Source organism: Macadamia integrifolia, unplaced genomic scaffold (genome assembly GCF_013358625.1).
Source record: "Macadamia integrifolia cultivar HAES 741 unplaced genomic scaffold, SCU_Mint_v3 scaffold213, whole genome shotgun sequence".
NCBI classification, from domain to species: Eukaryota; Viridiplantae; Streptophyta; class Magnoliopsida; order Proteales; family Proteaceae; genus Macadamia; species Macadamia integrifolia.
Window position 1 is genome coordinate 191,832 of NW_024868531.1, and position 18,851 is coordinate 210,682.

The 18,851-nt window shown below is 38.4% G+C and overlaps 1 protein-coding gene and 1 long non-coding RNA gene across 3 annotated transcripts; one reads left to right on the forward strand and one right to left on the reverse strand.

The window, feature by feature from the left end:
• Positions 1-1,982: 1,982 nt before the first annotated feature.
• On the reverse strand, positions 1,983-11,386 carry LOC122065836 (triphosphate tunnel metalloenzyme 3). Of its 2 annotated transcripts, XM_042629684.1 has the most exons (2): positions 10,638-11,386; positions 1,983-2,188 (listed from the first exon to the last, which is right to left on the reverse strand). In XM_042629684.1, coding segments are annotated over exons 1-2 (606 nt in total). In that variant the 5' UTR covers positions 11,243-11,386; the 3' UTR covers positions 1,983-2,187. The 2 variants fall into 2 exon arrangements, with proteins under 2 accessions (XP_042485618.1, XP_042485619.1); XM_042629685.1 differs by lacking the exon at positions 1,983-2,188 and having other exon boundaries at positions 10,637-11,386.
• A 1,301-nt stretch (positions 11,387-12,687) lies between these two features.
• LOC122065837 lies at positions 12,688-13,814 on the forward strand. The gene is made up of 2 exons (XR_006136122.1): positions 12,688-12,822; positions 13,335-13,814. It is a non-coding gene; the product is annotated as an uncharacterized LOC122065837 (long non-coding RNA).
• Positions 13,815-18,851: the final 5,037 nt, after the last annotated feature.

The following is an 18,851-nucleotide window of genomic DNA, read 5'->3' on the forward strand; positions in this document are numbered from 1 at the left end:
TGAGAGCCAAGACTCGGGATTTTGACCGGGTTCGGACCTCGGCTCGAACCCCGCCCCAGGCATACGATGTAGCATACGTATATACCTTAAAATACAGATATAATACCTGTTTTATCCGTACATAGCCTTATGGTAGGTGCACGTACACGGTTTGGGAACTCCCGTCTCTTCTGGCACTGGCTCGGACTTGTCGGGCCAGCCGGTGTTTAAGGTCACCCGTGCCATCATAGCCCATAAGGAACCTGTTCTAATTTCCTCTGGCTCGGTTCCTGCATGGTTAAACCGGTTCAACCGCGAAATCAGACCGGGTTTAAGAAGCGGGGTATTACAGTCGGCCTCTCCAACGATGCCACCATCATGGGTCAACTCCTCGCCGCAAGTTCTTGGAGGGACTTATTACATAGACATTTTAGGTATTTTACGTTTAGTTTAGTAAAGGCATTTTGGTATTTAAAATAAAATATAATAGTTGACATCAGCATATATGGTATATTCTTTAACGGAGACTGACGGTAGTGGGTCCGAGTCTAATTTGGTGAAAGAGAGGGGGTGTTCCTATAATATTGGCATTCTCCAGGGGGTGGCGTTGTAAATTACCCTTTATTTTTTATTTTTTTTCCTGATCCATCAATATAGTACATTTTCTTGACCCTTCAACAAGGATTAAAATATTGATATCAACTATTGAATCTGGCTACTCTCCAACTACTACATCCTCCAATCACCTTTCAACGATCCATCCACGGATTGAGAAGGCTTGATCACGCAGCATCCCAACACCTACCAACATCTACCAACACCTGGGGATACGTGTCCGAACACTCCCAACCTTTGGATGGATCGTTGGAAAGTCAATGGTGTTGAAAAGGATCTTTTTCTATTAGCCGTATCAATTGACTAAATTTAAGATACTTTAAACCATGCCGATCAATATATGTGTTTTTTTTTTTCTAAAGAAGTATTGTAGAACCCTTAGTACTCTTTATCAAAACTTACACACTTGACAAATGAATATGCAAACATAAAAATTGACCATCCAGTGATAATACTTTTCCGCCTTATATACCATACCAGGACTCCAAATCACAAACAAATCCCCTACCATTACTTGAAATTCAAAAACAAGAAGAAAACAGATTTTTAAGTTGCTAGATTACTAACCTCTTATTTAATTAATTATTTATTTATTTATTTTAGGCATGCATTTAGTATATTTTCCTTAAAATAAGTGTTGTAAAGCCCTTAATACTCTTATATCAAAATTAACATACTTGCCAAATGAATATACAAACACGGAAACAGACTCTCCAATGGTTATACTTTCACCCCTTTAGACTATACCAAGACTCCAAATCAGAAACTAATCCTCTCCCATTACTTGAAAGTCAAAAGCAAGAAGAAAACACTTTTTATTTTAACATCATTAATTGACCATATCCATATCTCAAATATGCCCTAAAATAGTTGCTTATAAAGGCTTGAGTAGATATGTTGAGAAGGCATTAATTTACAAAAAAATTACAAAATAAATTTTATAATATTCAGATGTGCAAGTGGTTGGGCTCTTGAAAAATATTTTAGATTGCAGCTACAAGAAATAAGTGAAAATACAATTACGGGATTAAAACAAATTGAAGCCAGAGGACGGCATCTCCTCTTTTGGGTTTTTACATTCATCCCTGTGGCCTACATCCATCAGTGGATAGAATGGTAGATGCATAGGGTGCTTGCTAAAGTACAATATGAGGTGTTTTGGGTAATGAAAAAAAAAAAAATTTGTCTTGTAATGGTCTTTCACATGAAAATGGGTTGCCAACTATGTGCCACAAAGGATGATGACGAACTTATTGTCAGCACCATGGTTATTCGGAAATTAGCACAAAATGCAAAAGGCACCTCCACGGCTCCACCTCGGCTATTATACTTTCCCATCCAATTAAACCACAAGTATGTAACCCCATGACAACGGATGAGCAGCACGATCATCAAAATAAGTGATATCAATAAAATAGCAACTGTAGCATTGAAGACATGTTATGATATTCAATACAGAACCGCTAGGAAGAAGAATACATAAGAACTATTGCCAGCAAGAGAAGCAGAACATTAACTTTTCACATCACCAATAAACTTATCAGTTCCACACTAACAGGAATCCACAATAATCCAGAACAGAGAATAATAGACCCTGCCAAAAGAAGGGAAGAAGGTTGCAAGTTTATAAGGTTTGTGATCAAAACAAATTTCATAAATGCTAAATGGAATTTCAGTTGAACTTTAAGAGTAAACTGATCTTGTTTGAGGGAAGATAAAATGCATCTGATAAGCATTGACTCAACCAAGGAAATGTTAAAAGCAAAGTCAATTTACATACATCCTCTGACCCAATTATCCAAACTAATCAAACATAATAATAAACAGTTGAATTATTTTTGTCCCAATGCAAAGCAACATTTTTTCTGTTTGAGGGGGGTGTGTGTCTGTGTGGGAAGGAGGGGGGGAGCGGAAGAGTATTCATTGATCACGGTGCATGCTAGTCATGTAGAAAATTGCATAAATCAGAAAAAGTATACAGCAGTAGTTTGTAGAAAAACTAGTGGTGTAATCATAATCACAAACATTGACCAGACTATGGAATAAGTAATATGCATTCACTCCTTGAAATGCTGCAGGGATAGACAAACAGTGGGAGACCATACCATCAATATTTTGCAAGCACCTATGATTTTGCAAGCATTTATGGGAACACCCAATTTAACAGATAGCTCAAATCTAATAACCAGTGGCAATCTCGTAATATACCAGAATTTTCAAGGGACTATTGGTAACTAAAGAAGCAATGGAACTTTAAAGGAATTATTATTTATTATCCATGGACAATCTTAGAAGGGATTCTAAAATATGGACAAAGGAGAACAAAAGAAGAGACTGGACAAAGAAGAATAAAAGAAGAGAGTACTTTTGGAAGCCAAGGAAAAAGGCTTGATAGATAAAAAAAGCGAGAAATAAGGAAGGAGTATCGTCTTCTACCTCCAGAAACCTGATCACAGTTTGGCGAAGACATCTCCTACGTGGGTGCTTTACTGAAGCTGAGAATTTTGGTTGAAGGTCTCAACCCAAAACCCTATTTGAATGCTATCAATATCCACCCAAATGAACCACCAAGAATTTAAGATTAATTTACTGAAGTTGTACCTGGTGGTAGATACCAATCCAGTTCTGGAATTGCCTATGGAACTCATAAACCAGGTGGTCTTTCAGACTCAGATTCAATAGTTTGAATCACTGTAGCATTTATGACTACTACCCCAATTCTCAAGTCAAAAGAATAGGTTATAAGAGAGATCAGCGAATTCACCAATGTGCTGTGTTATTGTTAGTTGCAGAAAATAGGTGAAGCTGGAAGGTAACAGCAGCAACAAAATATAAATCAGATCAGTAGCAAAGTAGAGGAAGAAACCCAAACAAGAGAGAGAGAGAGAGAGAGAGGTCACACAACCTGATTCATACCACAATGGTAACAAAACCACTCAAATCTTTTCATTCATTCCAAATTTCCAATCTGAGTATTGTTTGATTACAATCTGGTATTTAAAGAAAGGGGAAAAAGCCCTGAAAGACAGTGTTGCCCCTGTGCCCAGACGCATGGGCTACAAAATGATCACCACACCTCCCATGAAAGACGGATGCTTCTGTACACAGGGTTCACGCTGCCTTTCAGGAAACCCTCTCCCTTAAAATATAATTAAAAGACCCCTACTCTAAGACTGAAACAATCCTAAGTGTAACTATGGACTTATAACTGAAAAACTCTAAGACTAAACAAGGAAAGGACTCTTCCACCATGCAGTCCATTATAAAATCCCAATAATAAATCTAAATAAATATATTTTTTTTTTTGGTGAAAATAAATTTAAATAAATATCTAATTATGAAATCCTACCAAACCCGAAAACAATTGGACCCCGTTCATGTACATCTGGGCAATCCAATGAGTTTGGACTGGTTCAAGGAATTGTCCCTGCATCAATTTTGGTCACCTTCTTGGGGTCGCTTTGCGTTGAGGCCCCCTCCAACTCTTGGATCGCCTAGACGGCAGGACAACTATGCATGCATCAATCACCGTGACCTCTATTATTCAACTCAGCCCCTGGCTAAAAGCTACGAGCTCAACATGAAGTGAGGAACCCACACCAATCAGCCTCATCAAAAACAAAAATACTACTCACCCCCCTGTACCATCTCTAAAGACACCGTTTGGTTTCTTTTCTTTCAAAATCTTTAAATTTCTTTTATTGTCTGCTCCATTGGGTTGCACTGGGTCAAATTGGAAGCTGGACCATGGTGGTTTGGTAATTTCAAGCTTTAAACAGTGTGTTTGCTGGAAATCATTGAGGTGGGCCTTCATCTTCTAACATGTTCTAGTTTCATGATACTCCATATTTACAATGAACTAAACTTGCAAAATTAGAACAGAAATGCAAAGAACAAGTCACAATTAAATAACTGAGGGGAAGTTGGGAAGATAGTAGTTTTGTAAGTATAACTCAACTTGACAAGCCTTTTCCCATCTAAATGGATCAGCTACATGAATCCTATTTCAACATTCAACTTTGTTTAAAGCTCATTTGTGGTCTTTAACTCCTCCAAGCTGCAATATATCAGTTCCTCTTACTAGTGCACTCAAAGCCTCTATTGCAATTGCCCATGCCACAAACAATGTCTCTTTCAACTTCTATTGGAGCTACTCCTAAAACATCTCACAAATTTTCATTTCTTATTTTGTCTCTTCTAGTTTCTCCACTCATCCATCCCAACATTCTCTTCTCAGCTACATTTAGTATGTTTATGAGTTGTTACCAAATATTCAGCTTCATACATTACTGTCAGTCTTGAAGCTGTCTTATAGGATTGTACTTTTTTTTATTGGAACACATCTATCCTCCTCATGGGGCTATAAGTATAGGGACATATTTCATCCTGTCCTCGACAAATGATAAGCTGCAGCAGTGGCCTGAAAATACCAACATTTCAACTTCTATTGGAGTTACTCCTAACACATCTCATAATTTTTCATTTCTTATTTTGTCTCTTCTAGTTTCTCCACTAATCCATCCCAACATTCTCTTCTCAGGTACATTGAGTATGTTTATGAGTTGTAACCAAACATTCAGCTTCATAAAATACTGTTGGTCTTAAAGCTGTCTTATAGGATTTGACTTTTGAGTTTTATTGGAACACATCTATCCTCCTCCTGGGGCTATAAGGGACATATTTCTTCCTGTCCTCGACAAATGATAAGCTGCAGCAGTGGCCGGAACATACCAACATATTTTTGTGGTATTTCAGATCATTGTAAACTTCCTGAACTTTCACAGTGGTAACAGAGATGAGCTATATAGTCTGCAAAAGGGTATCACTTTGATGTTAAGAAATTTACTATATTCCATGTTTAAGATTGAAGGATTTTTCATGTTGACACCTCCCAAAGTGTCAAATTAGTTTTCACTGTATTTTCTATTTTACCCTTTACCGTAACGTACAGTATTTGATGCAGACCAAAGCTTGAGAAGAAGGAAAAAACAAGATTCAGAAAATACTGTTCACGAAACTGATGCAGCTCGACGATGGAATTAGTTGCTATCTTTTGACTTGATTTTTATTTACTTCCTCTATTGGTTAGAGATTAGATTAACAGTCTTTTATTTAGATTTGATTTTTATTTTAGTTGCTAACTAGGTTTAGTTTCCATTTTTAATTAGCTTCCAAAATTATGTCATTATTTTTTTCTTTAAATAGCCCTGTAATGGAGAAGAACTCAGTTTTAGAATTGAATGAAATTGAATGAATGTTTTTGGGGTGAACCATGGCTGCCGTGAGCTGCGAATCTCTTGTTCTCCCTCTCTGAAATTCTCTTATCTGCTATTCCCTTCCCTTTCCTCTACGACTCCATCTTCTTCCTTCTTGTATTTATTTCTGTTTGTTACACCTAGCTGCTGCCCTGTTTCTGGCGGTAGTTGCAGTCCCAAACAAGAGGATCGATCTCCCTCACCTTTGATCTGTTTGGGTTAAAGCTTTTGAGCGAAGGAAGCCCTTCCATAGGCGACTCAAGCCCTCGAGTTTCTCCTCCAAACTCCTTCCTTGCAGTGAGCTTCTACTCTACAAATCATCCTGGTTGCAACAGTATCGCCCAGAATAGGTTCAGGGTTTTATTCTCAACTTCTGGACTGCACAATCGACTGCTTATTGGCTGGAATCAGTAGAACCTGGAGTTGCGATCATACACTTAAAGTTTTAGGTCCATCCGATACCTATTGAAGAACTTCTTTCAACCGAAACCAGTTTCGGTCTCTGCTAGCTATTGTGTTCTATCGCTAAGGTTGAAGAAGCAATATTTTCTTATTTGCAAACAAACCCCTTGCTGTTATTACAAGTAAGCCCTTGTTTCATAAAGTTATATTCTATTACTTCCCCTTTACTTTAGTAATTCCAGAATGCACCCTCTTTATTTTCCTATTCCAGTTTGTCCCATTATTTATTTTCCTCTCTTTTAAGCTCTTAAAATTGTTTCTGAAATTACAAGAATACCCCTCAACCATTACATTGAGCTTCTTAGTCATTCTTGAGGGCCCTAAGTGATCCGATTTCAATCATTGGAATTCGGTTCCGCGTCAAGTGGTATCAGAGCAAATTTTCCTATAATTTTCTAACCATGACAGGTCACATCACCAATGCTGAGTTGCACAAATTGTATCGCGAGTTAGCCGAGAACCAACAGAATACTGATGCTAGGCTTGAGAGGACTGAAGCCAAGTTTGACAAGTTTATGGAAGAGATGATTGCCTTTATGAAGAGGTCCGACAAACGAGCTGAAGAAGGATCCTCTACATTACCTCATCAACTCAACACTTTACGGATCGAAGATACACCTCAGAGGCAGCAACTTGATCCAGTTGTTCCCCAGGATGTTACCCGGCAATTTTCTGACAGAGATTATGGCATCAAAGTTGAGGTTCTCGAGTTCAGTGGTGAAAAGGGACCTGAGGAATTTCTTGACTGGCTTACCAAAGTGGAGAGAATTTTTGCATATAAGTCTCTTCCAAACGTGAAGAAGTGTGAACTCATCATCACCAAATTTATGGGGTATGTATGTTCATGGTGGGATGATGTACTACATGCAAGGTTTGTCAGAAGACTTGGACTCGTTACCAATTGGGAGGTTATGAAGCAAATCCTGATTGAAAAATTTGTTCCTCTTAATTATGAAAAGGTAATGTTCCATAAATTACTTAACTTGCAATAAGGGAACAAAGATGTGGATTCTTACACCCTCGAATTCCACAAACTGTCTTCAAGGTGTCGACTTCAGAAAACAGACCAGCAACGGGTGATGCGATATATCAATGGGTTAAGTATTGAGATTCGACTTGAGTTGGCTAACACTGATTTCAGGTCTGTTGATGTGGCAGCAGCTCATGCCAAGACAGCTGAAGAGAAATCCATTTATTGGAAGGGTATGCTCAAGACTTCTTCAGTTTATAGACCTCCAACATATATGGAGGAAAAGAAGCCTGAAGCTCGCAAGTTGAAGAAAAAAGGTCAGAGTTCAACAAGGATAATCTTAGGGTGAAGAATATCATATGCCATAGTTGTGGCGAGAAGGGTCACTATTCCAACAAGTATCCCAACAGGACTCATTCTGTGAATGTAGCAGAGAAGCAGCCGACAGAGAAAAATGAAGATGAATCTCATTTATATCCTTATCCCCTCGAGGACGATGATATTGTTGATGATGAAGATGAGGATGTAGAAGCTCATTCAGCTAGCCTTTCATCCTTTTCGAATAGACTAGTTGATAAGGCTCCTCTCTTCAGACAGAAGGGTACTCTCCTGCACGGCTCCAACTATACTGATGTTCATGCAGTTGTTGATACTGGGGCAGAAGCAAACTTCATATCTGCTGAATTTGTTCGAGCACACAACCTTCCACAGAAGCAGCTTTTCAAGAAAATTCACGTGCGAGGTTTTGGACCCACAGCTCAAGAAGAGGCCACTGCAGTTGTTCGAGTACACTTACAGTTTGGGCTGATACAATACCATGTCACCTGTTTGGTCACCTCATTGGCACACTGCGACATTCTTCTAGGGCGACCTTGGCAGCGACATGCAGGCATTCTCTATGATGGCACACGGAACACCATCAAGGTGAAGCAAGGAGGTCGTATATACTTAATGAGGCCACATGCATTATCAGACATGCTACGTCGTCGACTAACTCCTGCTTCAGTGATACGTCAACCTATTCTCCCTCCTCTTGGTGTTATGTTCCCATCTTCTGTTTTGAGATATGTGCCACCTCATCAGCGAGCAACTTACAAGGGTATCTTGGGAGCACGACCTAACTCGATGGAGTCGAGTTCTTTTAAGACCGGGAGAGTTGATGCAGCTCGACGATGGAATTAGTTGCTATCTTTTGACTTGATTTTTATTTACTTCCTTTGTTGGTTAGAGATTAGATTAACAATCTTTTATTTAGATTTGATTTTTATTTTAGTTGCTAACTAGGTTTAGTTTCCATTTTTAATTAGCTTCCAAAATTATGTCATTATTTTTTTCTTTAAATAGCCCTGTAATGGAGAAGAACTCAGTTTTAGAATTGAATGAAATTGAATGAATGTTTTTGGGGTGAACCATGGCTGCCGTGAGCTGCGAATCTCTTGTTCTCCCTCTCTGAAATTCTCTTATCTGCTATTCCCTTCCCTTTCCTCTACGACTCCATCTTCTTCCTTCTTGTATTTATTTCTGTTTGTTACACCTAGCTGCTGCCCTGTTTCTGGCGGTAGTTGCAGTCCCAAACAAGAGGATCGATCTCCCTCACCTTTGATCTGTTTGGGTTAAAGCTTTTGAGCGAAGGAAGCCCTTCCATAGGCGACTCAAGCCCTCGAGTTTCTCCTCCAAACTCCTTCCTTGCAGTGAGCTTCTACTCTACAAATCATCCTGGTTGCAACAGTATCGCCCAGAATAGGTTCAGGGTTTTATTCTCAACTTCTGGACTGCACAATCGACTGCTTATTGGCTGGAATCAGTAGAACCTGGAGTTGCGATCATACACTTAAAGTTTTAGGTCCATCCAATACCTATTGAAGAACTTCTTCCAACCGAAACCAGTTTCGGTCTCTGCTAGCTATTGTGTTCTATCGCTAAGGTTGAAGAAGCAATATTTTCTTATTTGCAAACAAACCCCTTGCTGTTATTACAAGTAAGCCCTTGTTTCATAAAGTTATATTCTATTACTTCCCCTTTACTTTAATAATTCCAGAATGCCCCCTCTTTATTTTCCTCTCTTTTAAACTCTTAAAATTGTTTCTGAAATTACAAGAATACCCCTCAACCATTACATTGAGCTTCTTAGTCATTCTTGAGGGCCCTAAGTGATCCGACTTCGATCATTCGAATTCGGTTCCGCATACCCCTCAACCATTACATTGAGCTTCTTAGTCATTCTTGAGGGCCCTAAGTGATCCGATTTCTATCATTGGAATTCGGTTCCGCATCAGAAACACTGTTCATGTGGACACTGTTCACATGAAAAGTACTTTTGGGTCAATACTTTCTATTTTAGTTTTCTATTTAGTTTAGTTTAGTTAGTTTCTATTTTCTTATTGAGTAAGTTATTCAAGTTACTTTCCTATTTTGTATCAAATATTGTGTCAAGGTTAACGGGGCCGGGGTGGGGGTGTTACAATACTGAAGCACTGACGTTCACCAAGTAAATGAGACCATTCAGGGGCCTGTGCTTTTTGAAATAAATAGTCACACCACCAAAGGGTCCCCTCAATTAAAGTTCAGCTTTCTGAAGGACATGTGAATCTAAGCTCCTGAAGAAAAAAAACACAGGTGCTTAGCACTTAGTGTGTATCACTTCAACCATTCGATGAAGACTGAAGAAACAGCCAGAAATACTCTGCTCGCTGTTGTCACCACAAACTCCTCCAACCACAATTTAGATACAGAGCCCCCCAAGATAAAGATGAGATACCTAACAAGTGTATCTAACTCACATAAAATAAGAGAAGTACTTTTCTGTGCCATTCCAACAATGTCGTACAAATTAATATCTAACCAAACGTTTGATTTTCATTAACACATGGAGATACCATAAAAATCTTAATTAAATGATTTCAAAAGTTCAATTTTCTTTTGATGATTTAACAAGCCATATAAAGTTAAATATGCTCAAATATGTAAACATATTTGTGTTTTCTTCCTAACTCGAAACATGTCCACTAACTTTAAGAACAGAAGAAAAGAAGTAAGACCAGCCCAAGATTCTCAACATTTCTCCCTCAACTTGAAGAGAAGGTACCTGAATAGAGTTGGAATTTTGCTCCTCGGGGAGCTCTTAAACTTGAACAAGCCCATAACGTATCAAGACTAAACTAATATGTTACTGATGAACATAAATGTAAATTTCAACAAATGAAAAGCATTTTTCCCCTCTTTGATAAGCATAAGAACAAACAATTTATCAGCACTTAGGGAAAGCAGGGATTTTTTTAGTATACCCAAATCAAACAAGAATCATAAATAATAATAATAATAATCCGAATTCTACAGTGTACATTTGCTTTACTTACTATGGCAGCTTCCCCGACCGGAAAATTGCAAACTTGGAGACCTCCGAATAAGAATAGCTTATCCCATTATCCTTCAAGAACCCTTCAAGCAACTTCTTAACACCTTCAGGATCATCGCTCTCGCACTCAATCTCATAACACGTCCCAAAATCGTACTGGGTCTCATCCAATTCCAACTTCAACCCTTTCCAATCATACACCGACCTCACATTCCTAAACCCACCCAAACACACGAAATTGTGATCAGCGACATGGAAATCCTCCTTAACCCTCTTCAAGATCCTCGAAGAATCAACAGAACCAAGCCGCCATGGTTCAGCAACACAAGCACGACCAATGGAAGGATCGATATCTTCCTCGTCCTCTTCAACGCGACTGATGCCATCGACGAGAACGGCTTTGGCTTTGAGAGAGACGACGCAACGGGAGTCGCCGTTGTAGAAGCGGATGCGGAGGACTGCGCGCTTGCATGAGAGCTCAGCGGTGCCGCCGTCGAAGAAGACATTTTCTTGGAGGTGGGTTATGAGGTGGAAGGGTTTGAGGAGGTCGGAGAGCTTCTGGTGAGAAGCGGAGTCAGGGAGGCGTAGCTTCACCTCTACCTCCATCTATCTGATCTACCAAGTACTCCCTGGTGGTTGAAGGATTGGAGAGTTTTTTTTGTTTTTTTTTGGGTGAGGGTGGGGGGAGGGGGGGTTGTTTTGGTGTTAGGTAGATAGGCCGATGCGGTGGGCTTTGGTGGAGGGATCTTTGTTGCGGTCTAGGTGATCGAGGAGAGCGGCGGCGGCGGTGGAGGCGGAGGTGGTGGAGTTGGAGGCGGAGCGCTTGCGGGCTTCTTCTAGTTCTTCTTTGTCTTCGATCTTGACCTCGATCTTGCTTGGTTTTCTTCTCAGCATCTCTATTCGCGACTCTCACTTTGGTTTTGGATTTGGATGGTGTGGTGGTTATTTCTTAAGCAGTCAAAAGTGGCACCCCAATGGTGACTGAGATCGATCCGTTCCCTTACTCTCACTCTGAAGAAGATGAATGAGAACAATACGATGCTGAGGAGTCGCAGGATCACTGCCCCAATGTAGGTTTTCTTTTTCATTTTCCCCCAATTTTCCTACAACAGGTTTGTTTGGTTGCAGGGAAAATGAGGAAAGGGAAGTGAAAGGATGGCAAGTGAAGAGAAATATTTGCAATACACATGCCCACAAATAGGGGTGTCAACCGGTCGGGTTGGTTCGGTTTCGGTCGGGCTTAATCGGGCTTGAAGACTTTCAAAGGCTACACCATGTCCGCCCATTTAACTAATCGGGCTTAGTTATTGAGGGCATGGTACACTTTATATTCGGTCGGCCGGTCTCAGGTTATAATCGGGCCACTTTAATCGGGCTTTAGTCGGGCCTTAACCGGGCTACGGACATGTTTAATGTTAAACGGGCTTTAACCGGTTTTTAAACGGGCCCTCTTTAAAATGTGCTATTATATTCCGGCCCACTTATGCAAGCCCAAAAAAATGACAATAAATCAATAAATGATACAAAATATAACCATTATTTAAAATGTGAACATGTCTTTACTTTTTAGTTTTTATTCTTTAATTTGGGGGGTAAAATAGGTATTCTACAATCATTAAAGGGTCGGGCCAAGTCGGTGCACAATAGGCCGGTCTCGGTCGGGCGTTATTCGGTCAGTCTCCGTCGGGCGCCCGACGGTTCAAGTAGTAAAACCGAGACCGACCATTTATAAACGGGCCAGGCTCAAGCCCGACACGTTTAATAAACGGTCCGGGCCGGGCCGGTCTTTAAACGGTCGATCCCGATCGATTTACCCGGTTCGGGCCACAAATTGACACCCCTACCCACAAACATATTTAATAGAGGAAATTACAGTGACCTCCCTGGAGCATCTGACAATATCATGGCACCCCAGCAGAAAAAACTATTGCAACTGTCCCATGTTTAGGCTAATAATGTTAACTGACAAAACTTAAAACATGAAAATACGAAGTTGCCCTTACCTATGTCTTTCCTTATAAGCCATAAGCCACATTTACATTATTGTTGGAGTAGATAGACCCAACCACTTTCCATTGTGCACCGACCTGAGACGAGGCGACAACCTGAGGGAGACGACGACCTGGTGCAGCGGCGTTGACCTAAGCAGCGAGGACGACCTGGTGCAGCGGCACCTTGGGTTCTATGTATTTTACTCTACATATCATTCTCTAAACTTTATCTCCATTTGCTTCCATTTTCTGGTTTTCTTTCTAAAATGAAGGGTATAAACGATGCTTACATATTGTACTTTACATTTTGTTCTCTGTCTGAAATGTTTGCTTCCACTTTCTATTTGAAAGAATGCTTTACATATCATTCTATGTATGATTTAAGGTTTTTGGTATAGAGAAAAAAACATTTCCAATCACTAGGGTTTTGAAACTGAAAGAATTAGAATAAAATTATTCCAATCTTGAGTTTTTTTTTTTTTCAATCTTTGAAATTGGTATACTGCTAAGAATTTTTTTTATTTTTATTAATTATTCCAACACTGCTGATCCTTGGATGCCATCAAAATGTTGTTTAAAACTGTAATCGGCCAATCACAAGAGTATTGATTTTTATTAATTATTCCAACATTGTGCTACTCTGGTGGATTGTACTGTAATCGGCCAATGTTCGTAATGCTCACATTTTTATCGTCTTTGTTTTACAGATAGACAATGTCAACATCTTGACGGCAACCAAAGCTCATTAAAGTATTTGAACTGTATCGGCAAATGTCAAAAAAGAGCATTAGTGAGAATATCAGAGTCTTTTAAAAATAAGAACATTTTATACTATTGTTGCAAATATACACCAAGTGGATGTGGGTTCTTCTCCTGGTGTGAAGCCATTGATGTACCAAATCGACAAAATTGATGGGAGACAATCCACAAACAATTGGAGGTGAAAGAATGCAAGAAAATCAACAGGTGAGAGAAGAGATCTGAAGCCTGAAGAAAAGAATGACGCCGATGGAGAAGTCTTTTGGAACATTGACTATTGCGATAGTTGTTATGTAAGTGTTCTTTGTTGTGATGATTATTAAAAAATGAAAAAAAGGTTAGTTGTTGGGATCATGTACTAGGGCTTCTATGAGTTTTAATGAAGGACCTATTTTGAAGTTATTAATGAAATGAGATTTTTTTTTTTTCACCACCATCTACTCCCTTGTGATGTACATACACAACAAAGAACAAGATTGACTCCAGTATCCATTTAGAAACAGAAATTTTCATAAATAACCATGCATACTTAACTCCATAAATAAGGAAGTTCACCATTCTTAAATAAGCAAGCAAACCTAAAAGGAGATACAATGATATTCGAAGAAAAATATGTGTCAACAGTCAAACTAATGAGCCATCAAATATTATAACTAGTGATACTTTCAAATACCAAAATATGAGTCCATTCTCTTATCCTAAAATAAGCCATGAATACTGGCACCATCTCCAGCACCATCCATTCTTGCCTTTCTCCTTGCCCTCTTAGCAGCCATTTTTGCTATTTTCTTTGTTTGACTACGGCCATTGGTGACCATAGAAGATGCCTAAGACCTTATGAATCTTTGAGAACTAGTGATTTCTTTTACAACCTCCATATTTTTTTTGCTTCTTCTGCACAAGAAACAAATAGAGTATATATTAGAACCTGCATTATGAAGTTATGGGTGGAGGGAGTGGCTTGGTAGTATAATACCTTCAATATAGTAATTGGCTGGTTAGATGAATCTTTTTGCCAAGTTATTTTGTTATGTCCTTCTTTTCTGCATATATCACACCTAACAGAAGAAGATTTCTTCTTAAATTCTGGTGGAGCTTCCTCACTAAGTTTCCCCCTTTTTTTTTTGGATCAACCTAGAAGCCTCTTCAATGGAGGAGGTTGTACAACACCTTAGCCAATATCGGTTTTCAATAGATCAAGATCTGGCATAGGATGAATTACCTCCTTGTTTTCAAGCCTATATTTCTCTGTAGTATATTTGATAAGGTATCCCTGTCACAATAGTCTTCAAGATTTCCCTGATTAAATGTGATGGCTGATGCCACATGCTTACAAGGTATCCCTATTGCATCCCATATTTGATAACTACAAGTCCCAATTCTCAAACTAACAACAAATCTTAACCTACCTTCTATTACTTCAAACTCATCCTGACCAGATGGCTTGGTTCTCAAAATTCCTTCATTATTTTCATCTTGACAACTGGCCTGACTGATTGTCCAAGAAATCCATCTACATACACGCATTTGGTTTCATATCTAAGAGTGATCATATCACCAATAACATTACAGAATCTTGAATCTTCCTTCATTATTCTCAACTTCTTCATTATATTTGGAGTTATTTTTCCCATAAAGCTGAAAGAATTCTCATATCTTTTCTGCATTCTTTTCATCAATTTAAATATGAGTTGGTCAATCAAAGTTAAAATTGGCTTGGTTCTCAAAATTCTTATCCACTAGTTGAAACACTCTGTCATGTTCTTGGTGATATGATCACTCTTGGATATGAAATCAAATGTGTATATGTAGATGGATTTCTTGGACAATCAGTCAAATGCACCGGTGTTGGTATCCTTTATCTGTTTCATGGTTTTCTAAAAAATAAATACATTATGAGCTCTAGCCGTAGTCCAAAAAATGACTCTTCAATAGTAGGCCAGGATATAATGTTTTGAAATTGCAATAGAGATGTCTACTACAATTCCTATGATGTGCTCCTAGAAAGATATCAGCAATTGCATCTGGAAGTCCCTACACAAATCAACGCAAACATATGATAGATTAAACTCTTATCTTTTTTAATTAAATTTGTACATAAATGCAGGAGTTGAAGTTGTAATCATAATACGTTTTGCTTGTCTGACATGAATGTCAGGCCCATGTCATTCCCATCCAATTGCAAGGAAACATAAAAATTGTAAAGAAGCCACAACCAATATTCTTTGCTTTCTATTTCCACCTCACTAAATGCAACTGAAAAAAGTCCATTGTTCCGATTAATTAAAACTGCAGCCAACAATACTCCATCATATCTTCCTTTCAAATGACAACCATCTATACCTAAACAAAGCTTGCAACCAACTAGAAAACCTCTCTTACATGCTTCAATGCAAACAAATGCCATTTTAAAAATAGGATTTCTTCTCAAGTCATATCTATCATGATACGGTAGCTTGAAAACAGTGCTCGGATTCCTCTCTCTCAACACCTCACCATACCTAGGAAATTTTGCATATGACTTTAGATGGCTACCTTCAGTTTCTCCCTTAGCTCTCACTGTTGCCCTGTAGTATTGCATTCGATTTACTTTAATACCATAAGTCTCCCTTAATATGTTACCATACTTTTAGCATTCATTTCAGGCTCTACCCTCAGCCTGTCAGAAAGTTTCTTTGCAATCCAAGTTGAAGTTACAGTGGACTTTTAGTAACTTTGATGCATGAATGCTCAGGGGTATATGACTTGATCATATATGTATTTTTATCCTCAATAGATGAGGTATGTATCCCCATTTGCATCCATCATCTGCACACATAGCTGTCACCCTAGCCTTCTCATTTCTTAGCTCAAAACTTTAAACCCCTCTTGTATAAGATAATCCTATAGGACGCTCCTAAAATGATCCACATCATGAAACAATTGTCCTACTTTCAAGTACACTCTTCCATCTTGATCATGTGATATTGTTTGCAATCTGGTGCAGGATAGTCATCTGAGTTGTAATATGACAATTGGCCATCATCCTCTTTGTCATCATTAACATAGCCTTCTCTTAAATCATTCTCTACATCATCCTCATCACTTTCACTTTAGTTTTCTTCACATTCGAAATCACTATCCTCCTCATCATCATTTAATTCAAAATCACACATAAAAAGTTTCATTACAATTGGACGCATTGTTACTAGCAACCCCAATAGTTTGTGATCTACGAAATTCCCCAATAGTAGGAAGAGACCTACTGTTAGCCCTTGTAACCGCAATAGTGGTACCACCAGTACCAAATGAACCACTCAAATCCCTGCATGGAGCACCACTCAATATAACAGGTTCCTTTTCATGCCTACTAGTCCTAGTATTCACAACATTAATGGTGTATTCACCAATGCCAACAACATTAATTGTACTAGTTTGTAGTTTCCTGGTAAATACTATACTCAGGTAGCCATTATGGTATAGTCATTGGTTGGGTTCTTATCCACAAATAGGTTCCATACACGCAAATCAATGTAGTTCAATTTTTCATTCAAAGAAACAATTACATAACACTTCTATCATTATTCATTTCAATCTTAGTTTTCCCATATGGTAATAGACATTTGATATTGAATCTCACTGTGTGTCCTACAGGGGGAACACCCACGACAATTGTATTATAAATATCATTTACCATTTTCAAGTACCATATTTATTTGGGTCCACTAATTTCTCAACAACTATCCCATCATAATTGTAAAACACTAAGACTCTCTCATCCATGTTTGTAGGCAGCACTGCATAAGGAGAGTTGATAATAAAATAATTTAATTTCAAATTTAGAAGATTAAGTACAAAAGATGAGGAGAACAAATTGCATAAGTGGTCTGATTTATTGAGGTTCATAAAACAAAATCCAAAGGAATTCAATAATTTCCATTAGGAATAAGGAAGAAGAACCTACTCCTTCAGAAAATATAGAATGAATTAAGATCCTTCAAAAGGTCCTAAGAATTACCTCTTCCTTTAGATTTAGGGTTTTCAGTTTGGTTCTTCCTTGCACCTACAAGTTGAAGAAAACCCTAATGTTAGAAATCATAATTTTTTAACTAGATAGTAAGAAAGAGAGATGAAGGGAAAGACTTACAGAAAATAACCGCTTGGAAGGAAGGGACTCAATGAATCAATGGCTCTGGTCAAGTCTTGAACACAACAGTAATCGTAGCTCTTTTCTTCAGCTCAAAAAATAGTCTCTTAAAAAAGGGGCTTGTGCTTGAAAGGCGAGCTTGAACACAACAACAATCGTAGGTGAAGCTTTTTCCTCAGTGGAGACAATTGCCTTCGATTTAGGGTTCTTCGACAACGAGAGAAATCGCAAGGTTTGAACCTAGATGAGAATCGCCTTCGATTTAGGGTTCTTTGACAACGAGAGAGATCGCGAGAGAAATCATAAGGGTAATTTCCTTCGATTTAGGATTCTTCGACCTTTGATTTATCGTCTTCGATTTATGGGACTATAATATGGAGAAGGGTACTTTAGTAACTTAAATATTCATAAAGGTAATTTTGCCATTTCGAAAATGGCAAACTAAGGATGTCAGCACTTAACCGCTAACCACTAACGGAGTGAACTAATGAGCAATAGTTTTCTTTGTTGGGGGTGGAATGTTATTGTTAGATTCTCTAAGGGAGGTCATTGTAATTTCCTCCATTTAATAACAATGGGTCCAAACAATTTTTAAAAGAAGGCTTGGTCTAGGTTGGGTTCGCATGGGCTGAGCTGGGTTAAAACGCAACTGACGTATAAGCCCCAAATCCACCTTTTATAAACAGTATGGGCTTCAGCCTTATAGTCCATATAAGGTTTAAATTGACCCACAATAGGATAAAAATAAGTCTTTTCATGACTTTAGGCTTTTTTTTTTTTTTATAGATTAACTTTAGGGTTTAAAAACCTTAATTCGTGAGAAACAAGGCCGGGTGGGGCCAAGGTTTCTTAAAACCCCAGCAAAACCATGGATTCCTAAAACTCAACCTAGGCCCAACCGAACCCTATCAAGCTCATCCCTAGACCCAACCATACTGGCCTCATGCCAATCGAATTCAGTCCCTAATTGACCCTTATTAGGCTAGGTTGGCCCTATTTTCGAAATGGTTGGGTTAACACATGTTGACCTGTTTTTGCCATTCGTGTCAAATATATTAAACAAACAAATATATATATATATATATATTAAAAAGAAACAATACTAGATTAAATAATCAATACACAATTAAAATTATGAAATACAACACAATAATAGATGTTGAAGAGACTTGACCATAAGAATCAATAACCTAAATTTCATTGAATAGGACCTTGGTTTTTCCATTTGTGCCTCATATATCTAAAAAAAAAAAAAAAAAGCACTAATAGATCAAATGATCAATACACAACTAAAGTTATGAAATGCAACACAATAATAGATGTTTAGAAAACCTGACCA

Bases quoted from the DNA above. Each gene is read 5' to 3' on its own strand.
- LOC122065836 (XM_042629684.1), bottom strand. From the start codon at position 11,242: ATGGAGGTAGAGGTGAAGCTACGCCTCCCTGACTCCGCTTCTCACCAG.